General features: G+C 44.7%; 1 protein-coding gene across 2 annotated transcripts in view; it reads right to left on the bottom strand.

The window, feature by feature from the left end:
- Positions 1-18,041, bottom strand: part of PDLIM4 (PDZ and LIM domain 4) — a 44,156-nt gene extending 26,115 nt beyond the window's left edge. Inside the window, exons 1-2 of one of the 2 annotated variants that reach the window (XM_014891571.2) lie at positions 17,846-18,041; positions 5,726-5,877 (exon numbers count right to left, since the gene is read on the bottom strand). In XM_014891571.2, coding sequence (XP_014747057.1) covers positions 5,726-5,877; positions 17,846-17,938 — 245 coding nt within the window. In that variant the 5' untranslated portion in view covers positions 17,939-18,041. The remainder of the gene's footprint in view (positions 1-5,725; positions 5,878-17,845) is intronic. The other variant, XM_088173768.1, reaches the window with a different exon arrangement.
- Positions 18,042-18,303: the final 262 nt, after the last annotated feature.

The following is an 18,303-nucleotide window of genomic DNA, read 5'->3' as shown; positions in this document are numbered from 1 at the left end:
AACGTTCCGGAGTTGTTTAATTTACAGCTCAAGGACAGGAAAAGTGTTCTCAGATGTGCTATAGAGGATTAAAGGCAACTATGTGAAAATCATTACCCTGTACTTACACCACTCTGCTCTCTTAATGGCATCTAGGACAATCCCAAGAAAAATAACTTGACCTAGGTTAGTGCAAGGCCTTCCACACAGGGCTTCGTAGGAAATGGACCCATAAACAGGACATCACTTTAAAAAAACCAAAATTGCAGACACCTTTTATCCCACCATTTGCTTTCTAAAAGTCTCAGAGTAATTCTCAAAAGATCACTTGCACATGCTCACATATTTTACTAGAATGTTTTTTCACCTGGTAGTGATCTACAAGTCTCACTCTCAATGTTTGTAGAGCTGCTTTTAAGTTGCAAGAATTCCTGTGTCTTACCAAATTACTAATTTCTCCATCCCCTTAAAAATTAATATTTATCACTTGGAGAAGTAGCAACCTGGATACAGGTCACTGCTATATGTTACCATGCAGCCACAAACTTACGGAATGATCACTTTGCTGTATTTCACCCCTTTCCTTTGGGGGGATGATTCCAGAGTCCTGCCCATCTCCTGACTGTTCTTCATCTCCCACAGCAGCATCACTATGCTCACAACTGATTGTTATCACTGATATGGCCATTAGCCTTCTAGAAGCTGAACTCGGCCTAGAAGCACCTACAGCCGATGCTTCAAACTTCCCAGGATTGTGAACCTCACAACAATAACCGTAAGGTGTTGGATCAATCCTCTGCAAGGCAGGTGAGCAGCACGGGAGTTGAGGACCCAGCTCATTCAGAGTATGTGAAGAAGCTGCAGGGTTTCTCCTCCTTCATTCTTCTCAGCTGAAGCCATTGTGCATTGCTCTGGAAAGCTGCCAGTTTTCCTCTATATTAGTCTTCAAGGAGCTCGAGAGGGGAAGCTATGATTCACTTTTTCAGTTGTACTTTTACTGGAAACTTGAGAACATACATTGTCATCCATCCCAGCTTCCAGCAGCTTGCCTGTACTGCTTACAGCTAACATACCCCAAATAAAATCCCCAGGAACTGGGGAAGATCGGACGAACATCAACTGTATGAGGTTCCAGGTACTTTTGGGGCTACATAGCCAGTAGATTCATTACTGGGCTTTCTCACACAGAAACTTTCAGAGAAACTCCATCTCTTGACATAGAGCAGGAATAGAAAGAGAATTCACAGTCAATTCTCCAAGCAGACTCTGTAGTGACATACATACCAAACTGAGGGGGAAGACACTGCTTCCAGGATTTAGTTTAGATAGAAAGAATCAAAGCCAAACCTTTGAAGATTTATTCTTTGACCACAGTCAGGAAATAAATTCAGTCCAACCACCCTGGTGTTCTTGGCTGTACCTGGGGTCGGGTAGATGCTCCCAGTCATCCAGCATCCACTTGGCCCTGTGCACAACAGCCCCAGTGCTGTCACCAAAAGAAAGGACTGGAACTGGATTGGACAGGAAATCATAAAAGTGTGAAAGTCGAAAAAGCCCTCTTAGACCATCAAGCCCCACTGTTACCCCAGCATTGTCAAGCCCACCACTAAACCACGTCCCCAAGTGCCACATCTACATGTCTTTTAAATCCCACCAGGGATATGAGTTCCCTGGGCTTGAAAACCCTTTTAGCGAAGAAATTTTCCCTAACAGCCAATTGAAACCTCCCCTGGCACAGCACACTAACACACTTCTTGCCTCTTAAGGAATTTGTTGTGTAACTTGGAAGCAACTTCACTCTGAGTAAAAAGAACAAGTTTTACCAGCTGTCTGTGAGTAATAGTTCATGGGGCTGCTCAACACCCCAGATCTTCTTCAACCAGCTGCCATGTAACTGGCCTGACCCTTTCCGCACTAAGGCAGGCAAAGTACATCTCGTGCTACCTTGGCTTGAGATTCAACAGCTGGAAAGATGCCTTATTTATCACCAGGGCAGCCTGAACCATCCTGCTAAATCTTAAACAGCACCATCACCGCCTTCCCTACAGCCTCACTAAGCCCATGTGAACTCCTGGCTCCCCATTTTGGAGCCATTAACCACAGCCTGAACATCCAGCTCTTATTCCAGGGGTGCCCAAATAATTCCTCACACCTTGTATTAGTGCCCACATAGGCATCAGTTGCATACATCAACTCCTATTGTAAATCAATAAGGATTTTCAACCACTTTGTTTCAGAACAGTAAGGCCACTGTGCTGCTTTGCCTTTTACAGCCTCACTGCCCAAAGACAGACTGCACATGCTGGGGTAAAGCAGGATCCAAAAAATCTGGGGACAAAACACCCATTAACTTCAGGGAGGTCAAGGGTCTGGCCAAGAAAGGAGTTAGAAAACAGAGGGTGTGAAGAAGAGAAACCTCCTTCAAGAGATTTGTCCCTGATAAAGGACAAAGAGATTTGAAAAAAAGGAAGTATCTGCTAGTCCAGCCTGAGAGCAGGGGCAGCTTCACAAATACCAACACTGACTGTGGGCTCCAGTGGCACAGGACAGCCATGGAGCCCAACATGCTTAAAAAGCTGTGACATCCCCTTGCCAGTAGTTTTCCCAATGTGGGTATAGGGCCAGTTTCTTCAGGAAAGCTAGAACAGAAGCCTTCACCCTCCCTGGCAGATGACAAAAGGTTCAGAAAAAACTGTGGGGCTCACCCTGGCCCTCTGGCACAGATGGGCTGGACATTGCCAAGGGTTTCCTGGCAGTCTCTATCAGCAGGAATAGAGATGCCATGAGGTCTCCCATCCTGCATCCAAGGTCCTTTCAAACAGTGATTTCAGCAAAACACAGCTCCAGCTCAGTTTCATGGCTGCCTCTGTCTGATGAATGATACTTGGTCTTGGTCAGGCCACTCAGTAACTCCCCCTTCTTTTCCCCACATTCTTTCCTACTGAACTTCCTAGTGTAAGGGCATTTACTGACCAGAGTCTGAAAACAAAATCCATCTTGTTCTCTATCTCAGTAACAGATAATGTCAAGGGTTGATGGAGAAAGGGCACGTAATGAAGCAGTCCAGAGGGCACCAGGGGGATGGAAGCACTACACTGCACAGCTCCTTTCCCTCCCCTTCACACTCATGCCTGGCTGGAGGAAGCTTGCTTTGACAAAGCAGAGTTAACACCAAATTTCATGCGTCTTCACAAGACATGCAACAAACAGGCTTGTTATTTCAAACGTATTTCAGACAAGCATATTTAAAAATAAATATTTTTGTGCTGACTTGCAAACTTTTTTGTTGAAGGCAGTGTACAGAAAAAATGCTGCTTGAAGAGCATCCTCTGCCCAAGGGAAAAGGTACTAATCCACACCACCATAGGCGGGGCTTTCTTGAAGCTCAGCCTCAGACCAGGGTCCAGGGTGTTGATCCGCAGCTGTGACAAACAGCAATGGCTGGACATGCACACAGACCAACAAAACCCCTCATCATTGCTCTAGGACATGGCTCCCTGAGCAGGACCGGGTCACCCCATGTTCCAGGAGGCAGATCCTAGAGCAGGGATCCACTCACACCTAGGCAGGAATGCCAGATGTGCTTCCTGCAATGACTAACAACTGGGCAACAGGATCCAACAGGTCACTTGGGAGAAAGGAGAGAAATCCATGAACTAAGTCACTGTGCATCCACTTTGGGCCAAACTAAAAATAGATCTAATAGCTGATCACTGGAGCTGCTGTCCTTCCTGCAGAAAAAAACCAAACTACTCAGTTTTCCCTGACAAGAGAAATGCCACTCTCATTGCCATCTTTGGGCACAGCCAAGGTGAGTTCTGCCCTTGGAGAAGCCACCAAATCGACTCAACAGTGTGCTCCCCAAGAGGAGCCACCCCAAGCTGAACAGCTCCTCACCTCACCATTTGTTCCTGCCTTGCAGAGCCCTGAGCATTTATTTTTGCCTATAAGATAAAAAAGTCTTTAAAATCTGTGTTTATGAAGACTTTAAGGCCTGTCAAAACCATTACAATCCTACTGTTTAGCAAAGACTGACCATGCCATCCACAAACCCTGCACCATTGAAAGGCTGTGGCCCACCACCAGCAACATCTCTGTTAGAAAATTCACCTCCTCTGGACACACCACAAGGTCTCACTGTTAAAAATATCCACACCTTGGTAGGTACAGTTGGGAAAAAACAACCTGAAGCCACAGACCCTCCACACAGCATCTTCCAGATCACCCTGAGGTCATGAATGAACATTTCTGCGTCTCAGGGAAAGCAAGCAGCTAGATCATCCCTCACCCCAGCAAGGCACATACCAACACTGCTGTGAAACCACTGTGACCACAACCTCTGCCCTGTGCAGGAATCACCACTTAGGAGATGCACTTCCACAGAGATATTCAAGGGTCCAATCTGAACCAAAAATCAAACAGCAGTTGATATTAGTGGCTAAAATGAAGTGTAAAGGTGAGAATTTAGTCCATCAATTCACACAGTAGAAACCCTCATCGATGAGAATAAACATTGCCACGCTGCAGGTGAAAGCTGTTTTCAGCAAAACTTGGTTCTAACTCTCAATGAAGGTGCTTTGCTGCCAGAGCACCCCAGGAGCTCATCAAAATTTCCTGTCACTACACAAGAATTTTCACCTCTTCCAAGGAGAGCTCCAGTAGCCTGCAGACAGTCAGGCCACTGGAAGGGAAGGGAATTGGTGCTGCCCTGGGCATGGATCCTCTTGGGGGTATAAAATCACCTAGTCTCCCTAAAACTGCTCAAGATGGAAAGCAAACCAACTGCCCTCCACGGCTATGGGAAATTTCACCTGTGTGAAGGGGTTTTGCTTGTTTTCCTTATTTTCTTTCTTTTGTTATACTGAGGCCACATCATCTGTACACTATAGGTTGAGCTCAGAGGACTTTTCTTTAGCCAGGCAGCTCAGAGATGCCTGTCTGAGGAACCATGAGGAATCATGGAGAGTTTGCTCCATTTATGGCAGCACTCCATCCCCACTGCCCAGGCTTCCAGTTAGAACTACATGGTTTTCCAAGAAAAGTATAAACAGTAAATGACAGCCCTTTATATCAGGAAATGCCTCTTTAATCTGAAATGATAAACTATATCCACTTATTTAAACTTATGACAGATAGTACTAGCCATTTGTGATATAATTTGTATATAAATAGCGCTCATTTTGCCTGGGTAATTTGTGATTTTGCTACAGAATTAATTCCAATAGAAATCAAAAAAAGACCAAGAAAACCAAACCAACCAAAGAAAAAACTCCACAAATAAACCAAAAAACCCCACAACACACACACAAAACATACCCCAACTAAAAAAAAACACAAAACCAAAAAACGCCTCAATACCAAACTCATGCCTTCATCTTGCTTTGAAATACCCTAAGAAGTGAATTTGGCAGGACTTCAAATATTTTTTCATTGAACAGATGCTTAAAATGATGGGTGGATATTAACAAAGTGGAAGGGTTTGTCCAAAGGAGATTCTGATTCCCATGCTAGTCTTGCTTGAGTTGACACAACCTCAAAGACTCAACTCATGTCACAGGCTGGACAAGGCTTACAAGGTACAAATAATAATCCATGTGTATAAATGAACTGAAATCAGTGAACCATTAAAAATCATTTTGTTTTACTGTTTTTGAAAACACAGGACAATTACTCAGACATCTGCTCCAGGGTCAACCAAAAGTCCTCTGAGCAAAACTGACACAGGAGCACATCAGAGAGAACCAACCTGTTCACAGAGAGCAGCAGCTGGTCCACACATGCTTTGATCTTGTTTTGCGCTTCCAGATGTGTCATATTGTCCGTGTTCTCCCCATTAATTGCCAGAATAATGTCTCCTGGGCACAAGTCTGCCATGGCTGCTTTACTACCAGGGTTAATCTGGGAAAAATAAAAGAGTTACTTACAAGAATGCTGGGATTTTTTAAAAAAAGAAGTCCACTTTCTTGGAATAAGATGCAGGTAAATGAACAGTTTTTTCTGGAGAATATATATTTTTCTCTACACCAATGGCACTTACCTGAGGTTGGATATCAGAGCTCTCAGGTAAGCCCTAAGTCTCCAAGCGCAACCCCCTACAACAACATTCTCTGAAATAAGCAATTTCAGTCAATTCCAGCCCCTCTGTGACCAGGTCCCCTCTTCACATTTGTTTCTTGCTTGAAATAAATGTAATACCCCCTTTCCAGAGAGATGCTTCACAGTCCTTTGTCTTGCGGACTTTTCATGATGCTGCAAGAGTCAATCCCTTAAGTAGCACATGAAACCCTCCTCTCTGGTTAACTACCCATACAGAAGCACCACCCCTCTGACTGCTGCCTGGGGAGAGGTCGCATTTGACATCACTTTTTCTGGACTGACATCCAAATGACTTATCTCTTTCTAGCCCTGCATAGTCACCAACCCCAGAGGGATTCAGCAGATATGGCACTTGGGAACATGGTTTAGTGGTAGCCTTGGCAATGGTGAGGTAACAGCTGGAATCGAGGATCTTTAAGATCCTTTCCATCCCAAAGGATTCCATGAGTCTATTCTATAAAAATCACACAGCTCTTTAAGCCTCCACAATTCTTTCCTTCTGTTTTTGCAGGAGTGCCAGAACCTTATAAAACTTCTTTCCTGAGAAACTAATGACAGGTCCAAGTACTGTTTGTAGTCAACAACAAAACCGATCTTGTAGTCCATAGAAGAGGTTCTTTAGAAATTACCATTTCATTTACATCATCCTAAATGTGGTTTTAACTTTTACAATAATATAGAATGACGCAAGGCATACCAGAATAGATAAACATGTCTGGTTAAACTCTTACTATCTATGTATTTTCCCTCTAATTTCTCCTTCAGTTTATTCACAGCATCTGCTAACCAAACACATTTTATCAACTGAGAAGTTATGACAAGCCCGACTTGGTTATTCATGTGTCACTGAATTAAAGCAAGCTGGTGTTTTGATTCTGTTTACTCTTGATTTACACAGATGTAATTCCCTGTCTTAGGTGGTGGGTCTCTGCCTCACCCACGAGAAATCTAGACAACAGGAGCACTGCTCTACCCACCACCTCCCCTTGCTTACAGCGTTGCATGACAGCAACCAGACAGACCCAATACAGTTTTTCAGACAAGTGGGCAGTGCCCAGAAGGCCCCCAACCACAGCCAATCATTAAACAGGTGTTTTTTTTAGAATGAGGCATGCACACATCCCAGCTTTCATCTTGATTTCATATAATCCTACAATGGTTTGTGTTGGAAGGGACCTTAAAGATAATCTTGTTCCAACACAGAAGTCCCATCCAACCTGGCCTTCAACACTTACAGGGATAATTTCTTCTATCTTTGTAGGGAATTCAAAGAGGATTTAGTCTTACACCAACAACCCTTGTGGATTACACTAGAGCTTTCCCTGCTGAGAAGCAGAGAGCCCCCAGCATAACACAGGCCTGGTGCACTGCTCTCTGCCTGACCACAGCTACTGCACCACTGAAGCACGAAGCTGAAGGTGTTTGAGAAGCTCCAAACCACTACTGACACTTAAGTAGAATGGCAGCCCAAGTCACAGCTTTTGTTGCATTGTCAGAGTACATCAGTATTTGCTATTTGCTCTTCAGTAGTTTCAGCTGGGCTGTTTGACTCTAACAAACCCACCCATACCAACTGCTCACGGGCTGCCCTATGACTCAGCTCAGAACAAAAAACAGGAGATAGCCTTCAGCTCCACACACATTAGCTCTGACACAAGACATTTCAAAGGACAGGATTATTTTTCCTCTGGCATTGTTAGGGTTTTTTGGACCCCTGCATCCATTCACAGGGCATTAGGGTCTTTCTACAGCGACAGAAGCTGCCAGACTCATCAGAAAGTCAACCTAAAGCTCAACCAGGAACTCCAAAGAAGCACCTTCACGCTGTTGCCTGCTGTTATCTGCTTCCCTCAGTGTTCATCCCACAGCCCTGACTGCCAGCAGGCTTTTAGACTAACATTCAGCTTGACCCAGGACAGCTGTATTTTTCTCTTGTCTATTCAAGATGTCTGATGGATTTTTTTCCCCCTGTACTGATCTTAGCCATGTTGTAGCTTCCTTGAAAAATAAACTGTTTATAAATGGGACTCCTAGTTGTTTCCTATTTTTAGTTTCTGCTTTATTTCAAATTTTTTTAGCAGTATTTTCATATTTTCATTTTATGCTAGCTGTGGAGATGACTGAGGGCTTGAAACGAAGCTGCACTCCAAAAATTAATTTGAGATACAGCATTGGTGTTCTACAGTTTGGGAATCATTATTGTAATGTCTGACAGGTCCAAAGTTTGCATTTTAGTGAATAATATTTAAAGTACTGTGGAGCAAGTTCTCCTAACCCACAGCTGTGCAAAGCCATAGAGACCAAACACTTCACAGAAAGCCTGACAAGTCTGATTATGGGTCAGTGCTGTGTCTGAATCCTAGTGCAGAGGTTCTACTTGCTTTGGACACGGTTTAGTGCTGACCTCCGTAGTGCTAGTTTAACAGTGGGACTCTATGGTCTTAAAAATCTTTTCCCACCCATGCATTCTGTGACTGCATGACATTAGAGCGTGGTAGTGCACAGAGGTTTTGGAATACAGCTTGTATCAGAGGCACTCACTTGTGCCTCTCTCCAGAGAGCCCTCAGAGCAAACCACAGCGTGTGTGACATCATGGAGTAATCAAACACATTATGAAGTTAAAAACACTGCAAAGAAAACCTGCACCGAGTCACTGCAGCCCTGTGTTCTTGAAAGGGGCCTCCAAAGGAGTTGATGTTTGACAACAGGAGAGGATCAAGAAAAACAGGGGTAAGATTTTATTCAGTTTTTAAGTTCTCCATCTCTGCCAAGAACAGACCATTTCAAAAATCAATGCTGAATGAGCACAGACCAAGCCCAGATCAATGGATCTGTAACTCAGGGTGGTGTGAGCTATCTACTCACTACAGGCAGAGTAAAGCCAAGTCCCAGCTCACACACCAGGGCCTAATGGGGGTTTATGTCCCATGGCACCTGGTGTGCACTGCATGTTCCACACCTCATCTTGCCCAGGCTAGGTCTCTGCCAGGATTTGGGCTGCTTGTGTCCTTTTCTCCTGCGAAGAGCTCGGGCAGGGCAATTAGACACCAGCAAGTAGTCAGCCCAGTCCCTCACACCCTGCTAACCACCAGGACAGCAGGGCCCCACGCAAGCATTGGTGTTTCAGGTGAGGAGTTCTGTGGGTGGATGGGGTGGTCTAAGTCCTCATGCCATCAGCAGCTCAGTGGGGTCTTGCTCCTTGTGAGGCCATGTAGCTCCCAAAGACCTCTTCTTGTGTCATGGGGTGAGAGCAACCTCAATGTACTTTCAGAGCAGTCAAATGTACAGCACTGTGTTGGTTTGAAAGCAAAACCAGTGCGAGACTCCAAGTCAGTAGTACAATTTAATAGGAGAAAAGAGAAAAGATAAAATACATGCAATAATACAAAAGAAAAACCACCGACAAAGTCAGAATACAACCTGACACCTTGTCAGTCAGGGTGTTGGTAGCAGTCCGTATAAACGGTGGCTGCAGTCCTCCTGGATGACAAATGTGGTTCTGTTGAAGCAGTGCTCCTGTAGAAGGGTGCAGTTTTCCTCCGAAGGTCCACCAATGATGTGGAAAAGGTCCGACTTTCCTCTGGGATCCAGTGGAAAGGACTGTCTTCGCGTCCCAAACCCCAGTTTTTTATTTAGGTAGGAAAGGCTTGACTCCTGCCCCTGGCTGGAGCATCTCCCAATGGGATGATGTAATCTTATCAGTCACATAATAGGACTTAATGGCCCATTAAGAGAATATATCTTCTGGAGGAAGGATGGGTCGTGAAAAGATAATGATGATCATCCCCCTGATTTTATCAGATGGCACATCAGTAGAGGATATCTCCCACAGAGATAAGGATCACCACCCCTCCCACATTTCAACAGATGGTGATAGAATACACATTTTTGCATTGTACCCCAGGACAAGCACCAAGAGCCAAAACCACCGAGGCTTAAAGAAACAAGTATTTTTATTATAATTCCCCTCAAGGTTTTTATTTTTCAATCAGACAAAAACCCCACCTCCTGCGGGAAGCTCCAAGTTCCCAAAGACATAACTTTATGAAACACAAAAGCAGCACTGAGGTGAACCTCCAGCCATCAGCTAACTCACACTCCTGATTACTGCTGCCCAGCATGCAAAAGTATCTTCCAACAACATAAATCCAAAGCCAACTAATGGAGACTTGGGGTGAAGTTGCCCAACACAGACAAGCCAGTCCCGCAGAAAGGGGAGAGGGCCATCTCTCTGCATCTTCCTGTTCCAGGAGCACCATCCAGCCTCTTCCTTTGTGCCATCCCTGGTGCTCAGCAGGTTCTGAGGCATGGCCTGGGATGCAATCCAGAAGAGCTGATGGTTTTGGTTGGAAGGGATCCTAAAGATAATCTTGCTCCAACACCCTGCCATGGCCAGACACACCTTCCACTAGACCAGTGTGCTCCAAGCCCCCTCCCACCTGGTCTTGAACACTTCCAGGGATAGAGCAGCCACAGCTTCTCCATACCAATGTCTCACCACCCTCACAGAAATAATTGCTTCCTCATTTCTAATCTAAATCTTTCTTACTTGAGCTTAAGGCCATTTCCCCAAGTTTTCTGTGAGTCAATCAAAGCAACTCAGAGGAATGGGTCCAGTGCAGTGGACCTGCCATCAGGGACCATGGCAGGGCTGGAGTAAGCTGGTGAGGAGCACTTTCATGAGATGGTTAAGCAGAGCCCACAGTGCTACCCACCACCTAAGCACTGCCATATTTTCAGCAGGAAGGAACTAAGCATGAAATATGTGCAGAATCAGTTCATGTGCTGGGGAGGTCACTGGAACTTGTGTTTTCACAGCTCCTTTTATGCTGACAGAAGCACTGGTGTTCTCTGCCCAAGGCAGCTGTGCACACACAGCACAGCCACTGCTCTGAGAATGCAGCATGCATGCCTGCCAGATCTACTGCTCTCCTAAAATTAAATAAAGAAAAAACAATGCTCTGAGTCTATCCCCTCTGCAAAAAGAAGCAGCTGTTTCCTCGCTTCTCTCTCTCAAAAAATGAAGACGCTTGAGAATGCTTATAAACAGAAAGGACTTAAAGAAACAAACCACTTGCCCAGCAATGATATTCTAGAGCAGAGCACAAGGGCGTGTTTGCAGAGCGCGTGCCTCAGGTGAGAAGCTCCAGGCTCTCAAGATCCCAGAGAGCAGCCCCTCCCCACACAGCATGCCTGTGGAGGGTGTGTCCTTCAGGGATTTGCTCCCCTTGGAAGCCAGAATGTACTCTTCCCCCCTTTTTCTAATAAGAATATTATTCTTCCTAATCGCCTTAGGATATGTCTCATTTGTGATATCTTTCTAAGCTCCCCATACAGCACTGTCCTTTTAAAAATACCAGAGGTCCAATACTGGTGCCTCCCTCTATTGTTCCAGTAAGAAAAAGCCAAATTTAAAGAAAGAGTGCCCAGTGAACAGCCCTCCTTTCAGTGCCTCTTCAGTCACCACAGAAGATTCAGTGACAGCACTGTAAGTATCACCTCCACACTATGCCTTTTGCTAAATCACCCACCAGGGTATTCTATCTCAATAAATACAATCACCTTGTAAAAATTCGTTTTTCCAACCACATTCCCCACTACTTTTTCCAGGATTACCATCCACTTCTCCACTCTCTTATAAGGCAGTTAGCCTCCAGCAACTTCCTTCCCCAGCCAACTGGATACTATGATGCTATGAAACAGATTGGGATAATCCCAAAGCCAGCAGCAGATCTCTTATCTGGCCACTGGAGCATCGCTAGGATTTACTGAGTGCTGATATCAGACAATGGCAGGCCATTAAAATAAAGTACACTGAGACAACTGCTTAACCTAAGTTGGTTAGTGTTGTAGCTGTGCAGTCTAATTTAGTAAGCAAGATTATATGTGCCAAGAGAAGTTTTCTCTTGAAACACAGTGTTCTACCTTCTGTTCTGGAGCTTGGCCACAGAAGGCTGGGATAGCATTCAAAAAAGGGCAAAGTCCCCATGCCTACTGCCTGCATCCTCTGCCATCACAGGGATGGCTCTACGGGGAAACAGCTCTGCTCAAGCCAGCTTTACAACTGGGCAAACACAACCTTACCTACCAGGGCCTGGGGCAAGTGGCCTTGTGTACAAGCCCACTACATGAACAAGCTCTGTGAGATAAGAGGTTTGCTCTGGCACATATCTGGCACTAATAACAAATCAAGAAGAGTATTTTTCTGTTTGTTGCAACCTTTTCGATCAACACTGTTAGATCTTGAGAGAGCTATTGTTTTCTTTCACTTTAGCACCTGTGGTTACAGATGATTTAGAAAATAAAGATGCTTTTACCAACTGTTTGGGTATCTGAAAAGCACAAGTCAAGGCATTTTGAGAGCTCAGAAATCATACAACAAATTCAGTCAGGAAATCCTAGAAGGAACAATACAGTATTTCTATGACATGTATTTCATCCCCATACTACCAAAAATGAAATTAAATTGCATTGGTCTGCATTAATTCCACACTATTCATAACAGCATACTTGTATTAAAATTCAAAGACTTAACCAGTTGTAGGAGGACCAGGATTATAACCATCAGTTGTGTTACACAGCAAAAAAAGTTTAGGAAAAAAAAGAATAATTGCACATATTTCCCCCTGTATGCTTCTTACACCAACAGTGCTGTTCTAGTAAACCTGTTATCTAACCATTCTCTTAAATCCCACTTTATCAAGTGGGTTAAAGTGCACACTTGTACAAAATAATTTTGAATACCTGTCCCAACAGGCAATCTTTCAATCTTCAAGGAAAACTGGCATCATTACCATTTAAAACAAAAAGAAGAGGGAAGGAAGAAAAACTTCAAACTCACAAATTCCTAATCCCAAATACCCTGGGACACTGAATTTATACTGCTTTGTTCAGCCTGGCAGAGGCCTGGTGTGTTTTCATGGGTGTGCTAGATTTATTTTGTTAACTTGCCCCAAGGTCAAACTTTGCCTAAACGGATCTACGTGAATCATTCTTTCCACTTTGCTTTCTCACTCGGGATTATCAGTGTGCTTAATTACGGTAATTAGAATTAAGTTTTCATTCCACCATTACTGTCTCCTGAACCAGCACAAGCATTTATTCTTCTCTTTCAGTTATTAAACAAAGCCTCAGCGACAGAAACACTTCAGCAGCAAATATATTTGTGACATATTTCTGCTAGTTCTTACCTGTAGCTCAGATTAAATGTTCTGTACCAGCACAGCTTCACATTTAACCATCCAGACCACTTGCCCCCAAGTTTATAGGGATGATGAGAACAACAAAAACTGACTATCTAAAGTATTTCCTTCCACTTGAAAAAAAATCATCCCACTTGAAATTCTATAACATTACTATGCAACCAACTGAGGGACAGCTTTCATCACTCAGCTCTACACAGGCAGCAAAACCACCAAAAGTCAGCAGAAATCAGGTGGGGTCATAGTTCTGGGATTCAGCAATACAGAGTGGCTTCTTCAGTCCATTTGGGAGCTCTGAACAGAAAGTGCATCATTTCCATCTAATAAACTATCAAATACCTAAGAATTATGTGAAACAAACAAACAAACAAAAAAAAACCTTAGGGAAATCGAAGTCCTCCTAACTTGCCTCAAATGGAGATAAAATTCCTGTTCCTTTTGCTGCTGTCTCTGATTCTTGCCTTCTGCACCAACATATGTGGAGTTCCTGGGGTAACCAAACCTGTTACTCCCAGCCCTAGCTCTGGGGAACCCCTTCTACTCAGCCATGCCCACCCACACAAGAACAAACCTCACAGGCCTCCCCAGATATTATACCAAGTGGGTTCTCTCTGCATTCACACAGGATCACAGCATAGACTTGGGCATTCGCCAGTTGCCCTGACAGAGTCAACAAAATTACTTTTATGGAATTCCTTCCTCAGCAGAATTCTTTCTTGAGTATCCTAACCTTTAACAGGACACGTCTCTGTTCAAATGCAAATGCTGCTTAAGTTTAAAAGTCAATCTTAACTCAAACAATACCTGGATAACGGATTGCAGACAAATTATTTCTCATCCTTCTTGTGTTACAGTTCCAAGCCAAAGCTGAAAATTGCATTGTTGCTGCTCCACTAGAGACCAGCAGATAAAGGAAAAATTGCATTAAAATCTCATTCAAAAACCACTGAAATTGGTCAATTTGTCAATTATCTGTTTAGCCAAGTAATTCATGATTTCAAAAACAGCAAGTGCATGGAATAACGCTGGCAGAATTGGGCAGATTACAACATCGGCTGCTGCAGGAGCAGGACAAGCACGTTCAAGTGATTAAATGCATTCAGCTCCTCTAGTTATGCTAATGACTGATTATCTTTTAATCCTAGGCAAGGGGTAGGTCAACTGTGATCCCACACAGAGCCACAGCACTCACTGATGTGGTTACAAGTACAACATTGAAAACAGCCAAGTGAGTTATTCCATTCCTGTTCCTGAGTCATGGCTGCTGGTCAAAAGGAATGTTGTCACTGGAGTAAGAGCCACAGGGAACCCCCTTTCCCACAGAGGGAAAACACAGCACCCAGTATTAGTCTGCTCAACGAAGGAAAAGCAGCTGTCAGCTACCAGAAATTGAATTAAGTCTTAAAACCACTTTCTATCAAGTCATTAAGGCCAACTCAAAGCAGATCTTTTGGATAATTTCCTACCCCTATAAATATCCCTAGAAGAAGGTGTAACCATTAATGATGTGATGTCCTACACCTAGTGTTAGATCACTCTAACAGTGGGTATAAAACAAACTGTGTTTCCCCCCCGCCAGAGCGTAGCCTGGGGCTACAAATACCTCCCCAGCACTGTGCTGACAACACATCAGTATCACTGTCCAGGGGCTGCGTGCCCCAAAACCAGCCCAGCAAACTCCAGCCTTGCTAATATGGGTCTTCCTGAATATACAAGAAGAAACAGTGGATATAACACACCTAACTTTTCATGTGACTGCATGAAAGATGTCCTAAGCATGCCCTTCTGGATTTGCATTTATCTTTAATACTAGAGAACTCGACACCCCACCTGGAGCACTGGCTTCTCAAGGGAAGAGCTTAGCACCAGCTGCTCAGCAGAGCAATCAGATCTTTACCCCTTGTCACTTAAGACTTATCAAATCACAGAGGGAAGTGACTTGTTTCCAAGAAAAAAAGATCATTGCTTAATGTAATGAGCCTATTTGAGACAGCTGGAAGAGACAGACTAAAATACCATCAGCACCTGCACAGACACAGCCACCTCACAGGGGCTAATGCCAAACTAAACCCTTGTGAGCAAGGCAAGTTCCATCCCAAAGCAGGATAGGGTCGTTGTCACATTCCATGCTATCAAATCCATATATTATCATTTATCTCTTGACAATATTACCATAAGACACTTTTGTGGACCACCTTCAGCTTGGCTCCCTGCCCAATACCTCTCTGTCCTGCACCACTGTGCCTCTTCCTCAGCTCACCCTGGCAGTTCATTTCATTATTTCCAGCCTCCAGCACCCAGAACTGAACGTGGATAGCCTTGGATGCCTCAAATCCCAAACTCAACCTGATTTCCCAACATAAGCAGTCCAGGTAGGATGCTTGCAGAACCATACAGCCCAAACACCTTGTGACACACTGATCCTCAGCCCTCTTTGGGCCAAGCAGTGGGACAAAGCAAACCCACATCCCTCTGGCAGCCTAGCACACCCAGAAATGTAGGCATCTTGGGCCCACAGCTGGATGTGGGATTCCAAAAGTGTGGTCATTCCTCCAGGCAGAATTTCTCCTTTTCTAAAGATGTCTGTGATTTAATGGCATTTTAGTATAAAACAAATAAAATTGAAATTAAAGAAGAAAGGCAGCTTGAAGGAAGCAGAAATCAACCAAAAGCCTCCACAATTAGCAAGAATCTCCCCCTTGCTGTGAGCCAGGGCGGGCAAAGTGGATGGAGGCTTCTCATTCCTAGAGACAAGAAGCCCCCAGCCCCCTTGCCCACATTTCAAGCCAGAAAGAAAAGATTTCCTGGACAATTATAGAATAAAATGGAATATAGCAGCCATGATCTGCACAGTAGCAGGGTTGCACAGACTCACCACCAAGCAAAGCCCAGGCTCTGTAGGGAGCTCTTCAGCAGCTGCTTCCTGCTTCTCCATGGTGAGAAGCTGTACCAGAAGATAATTCTTCCCCAGCTTTAACATTTTCAGGTACTATTTGCAAAGGAAGCGGGATCTTTTCTTGTGTTTAGAGACTAGAGCCCAAGCAGAGCAACCTACATCTATATTTACATCCTAGTACAGCACATCAGAGCATCAGCCCACTCTTCAGCGGGAGCAGAATTTTAAAAGGATCCAATTTAAAAGGCTGCCAAATGGAATAACACCCCACATTTCCTTCTTGAGTTGCAATTCCTAGTGATCCACAGCAAGACTGGCCTGAGGAGAATTATCCTCCTCACACCTCCCAAGTTTGCTGAATCAGAAAAAGACTTAGGTTTTTCTTGTTTCATATTAAACCGTGTTTTTTTCAAAGTAACAGGAAAACTAGCTACCTTCACTAAGTTCAGATGTTCATTTCCACAAGAACATTTCTACAATTGCCAGGAAGTGATTTTTGATATATCCCCTGTTACCAAGGAAGAACTAGAACTCTCCATGTCCAAGAGGTTCAGGCTGAACCCCAAAAGCAAAGTGCTGCCTCTCACAGCACAGCCCCCCAGCTGCGTGTGGACATCTGCCCCCCATACTGCACAGCCAGCACCACCCTGGCCTTCCCTCTCCTGTTACTCCTCCAAAACAGCCCTCACTGGAGCACTTGGAAAGGGACAGTCCAAAGTAAAAACAAAGCCATGGAATAGACATGTTTGAATTCAAAGACAAACTAAATCTCCTTAAAATATGCTCTCTTCCATAATTATTTCTTTGACACTAAGAATACCTGTTTTCTCTTTTCTGTCACGGCAAACAGCTTGTGTGCATTACAACAGTATTTTTAGGTTACAGCTTCTTTCAAGTGCACTTAGTGTTTGTTCCAGAAATTCAGCAGCCCAGAGGAGCTCGGCAATCCTACACACCCCGAAATGCCGGGAAGGCAAAGCAGCTTAGGGTACCCAGCCCTTTCCCGGGGCAGCCAGACGGCGATGGAAACATTAGTGCCCACGGGAGTGTGCCCAGCTCACATACGGCACCCTCACCCATCACACCACCTCGCCGCGATCCTTTCTGCACGGGGGATGGTTTGTTTGCACATTTATCTACGCACAAAGCCTATTTCAAGCTATCTGCAACACCTTAGCGAAGAATTTTCCAGAATGTATATTTGTAAGGTCAAACACAAGTGCGAGTACACTTATACAGTAATTATTACCAGCCCACAGAGACCCCAGAACACTGCAGCCTGCATGGAGAAACTTCTTGCTGACTTAACTCATGCCTTATTTAAAATCCCAACAGCCTGTGAACTCAGTCAAGGGCACGAATCCAAACCCTGTGAACACTAAAAACTTTGAAAGCAGATACTTATGAACTAACATCCAAAAAAATAAAGCATGGAGAATGCTGTAACACTGGGAAAAGCAGCTGAAACAGTGCAAAGCTTAGAGGGAAGCACTTATTTGAATGCACTGAGTGGATACAGAATAATCTGGAGTTCAAAACAGCCCAGGCGCTGCTACCCTCTCGGCCCGGGTAAAGCCCGCCCGACTCCGGGTACCACCCGCCACACCGCCCATCACCTGAGGCGGGTCCCCGCTCCGCTCCGCTCCCCTCCCCCTCCCCTTCCGAGCTCACCCTGGAGATGGTCAGCGGGGCGCTGAAATCTTTACCGCCTACCAAACGAAAACCCCATGGTGAAGGGCCACGCAGGACGACCGAATGGGACATAACGGCGCTGGGGCTCTGCCTGCCCACGGACTACTACAACTCCCACTCCCGATCACCAGCCGCAACTCCTAAACAACTCCTAAACGGACTGATCCCGCCTCCCTGCACGCCCCGCCCGCAGGGCGTGTCGGGAAGGAAGGATAGACCGGTCCCGGCTCTTGGGGGAGCTTTAGCGCGGATTTTCCCCTGAATCCTATTTTAAGTGATAAAGTTACAGTACTTTACTAGTAGTAAAGCATACGTTTGATGTGCTCAAAGTCCTCCTCACTGCAGTTTCATCCTCTGCAGTGGAAGGAAAATGATGCAACAGGTCAGTAAACGTTGGTTATGTTTTATTCATTACAATAAGTCTCCTGAATGAGGAA

Source organism: Sturnus vulgaris, chromosome 15 (assembly GCF_052056855.1).
Source record: "Sturnus vulgaris isolate bStuVul1 chromosome 15, bStuVul1.hap1, whole genome shotgun sequence".
Lineage (NCBI taxonomy): Eukaryota > Metazoa > Chordata > Aves > Passeriformes > Sturnidae > Sturnus > Sturnus vulgaris.
Note: the sequence above shows the minus strand (reverse complement) of the source record. Positions and strands in the feature narration are given on the sequence as shown.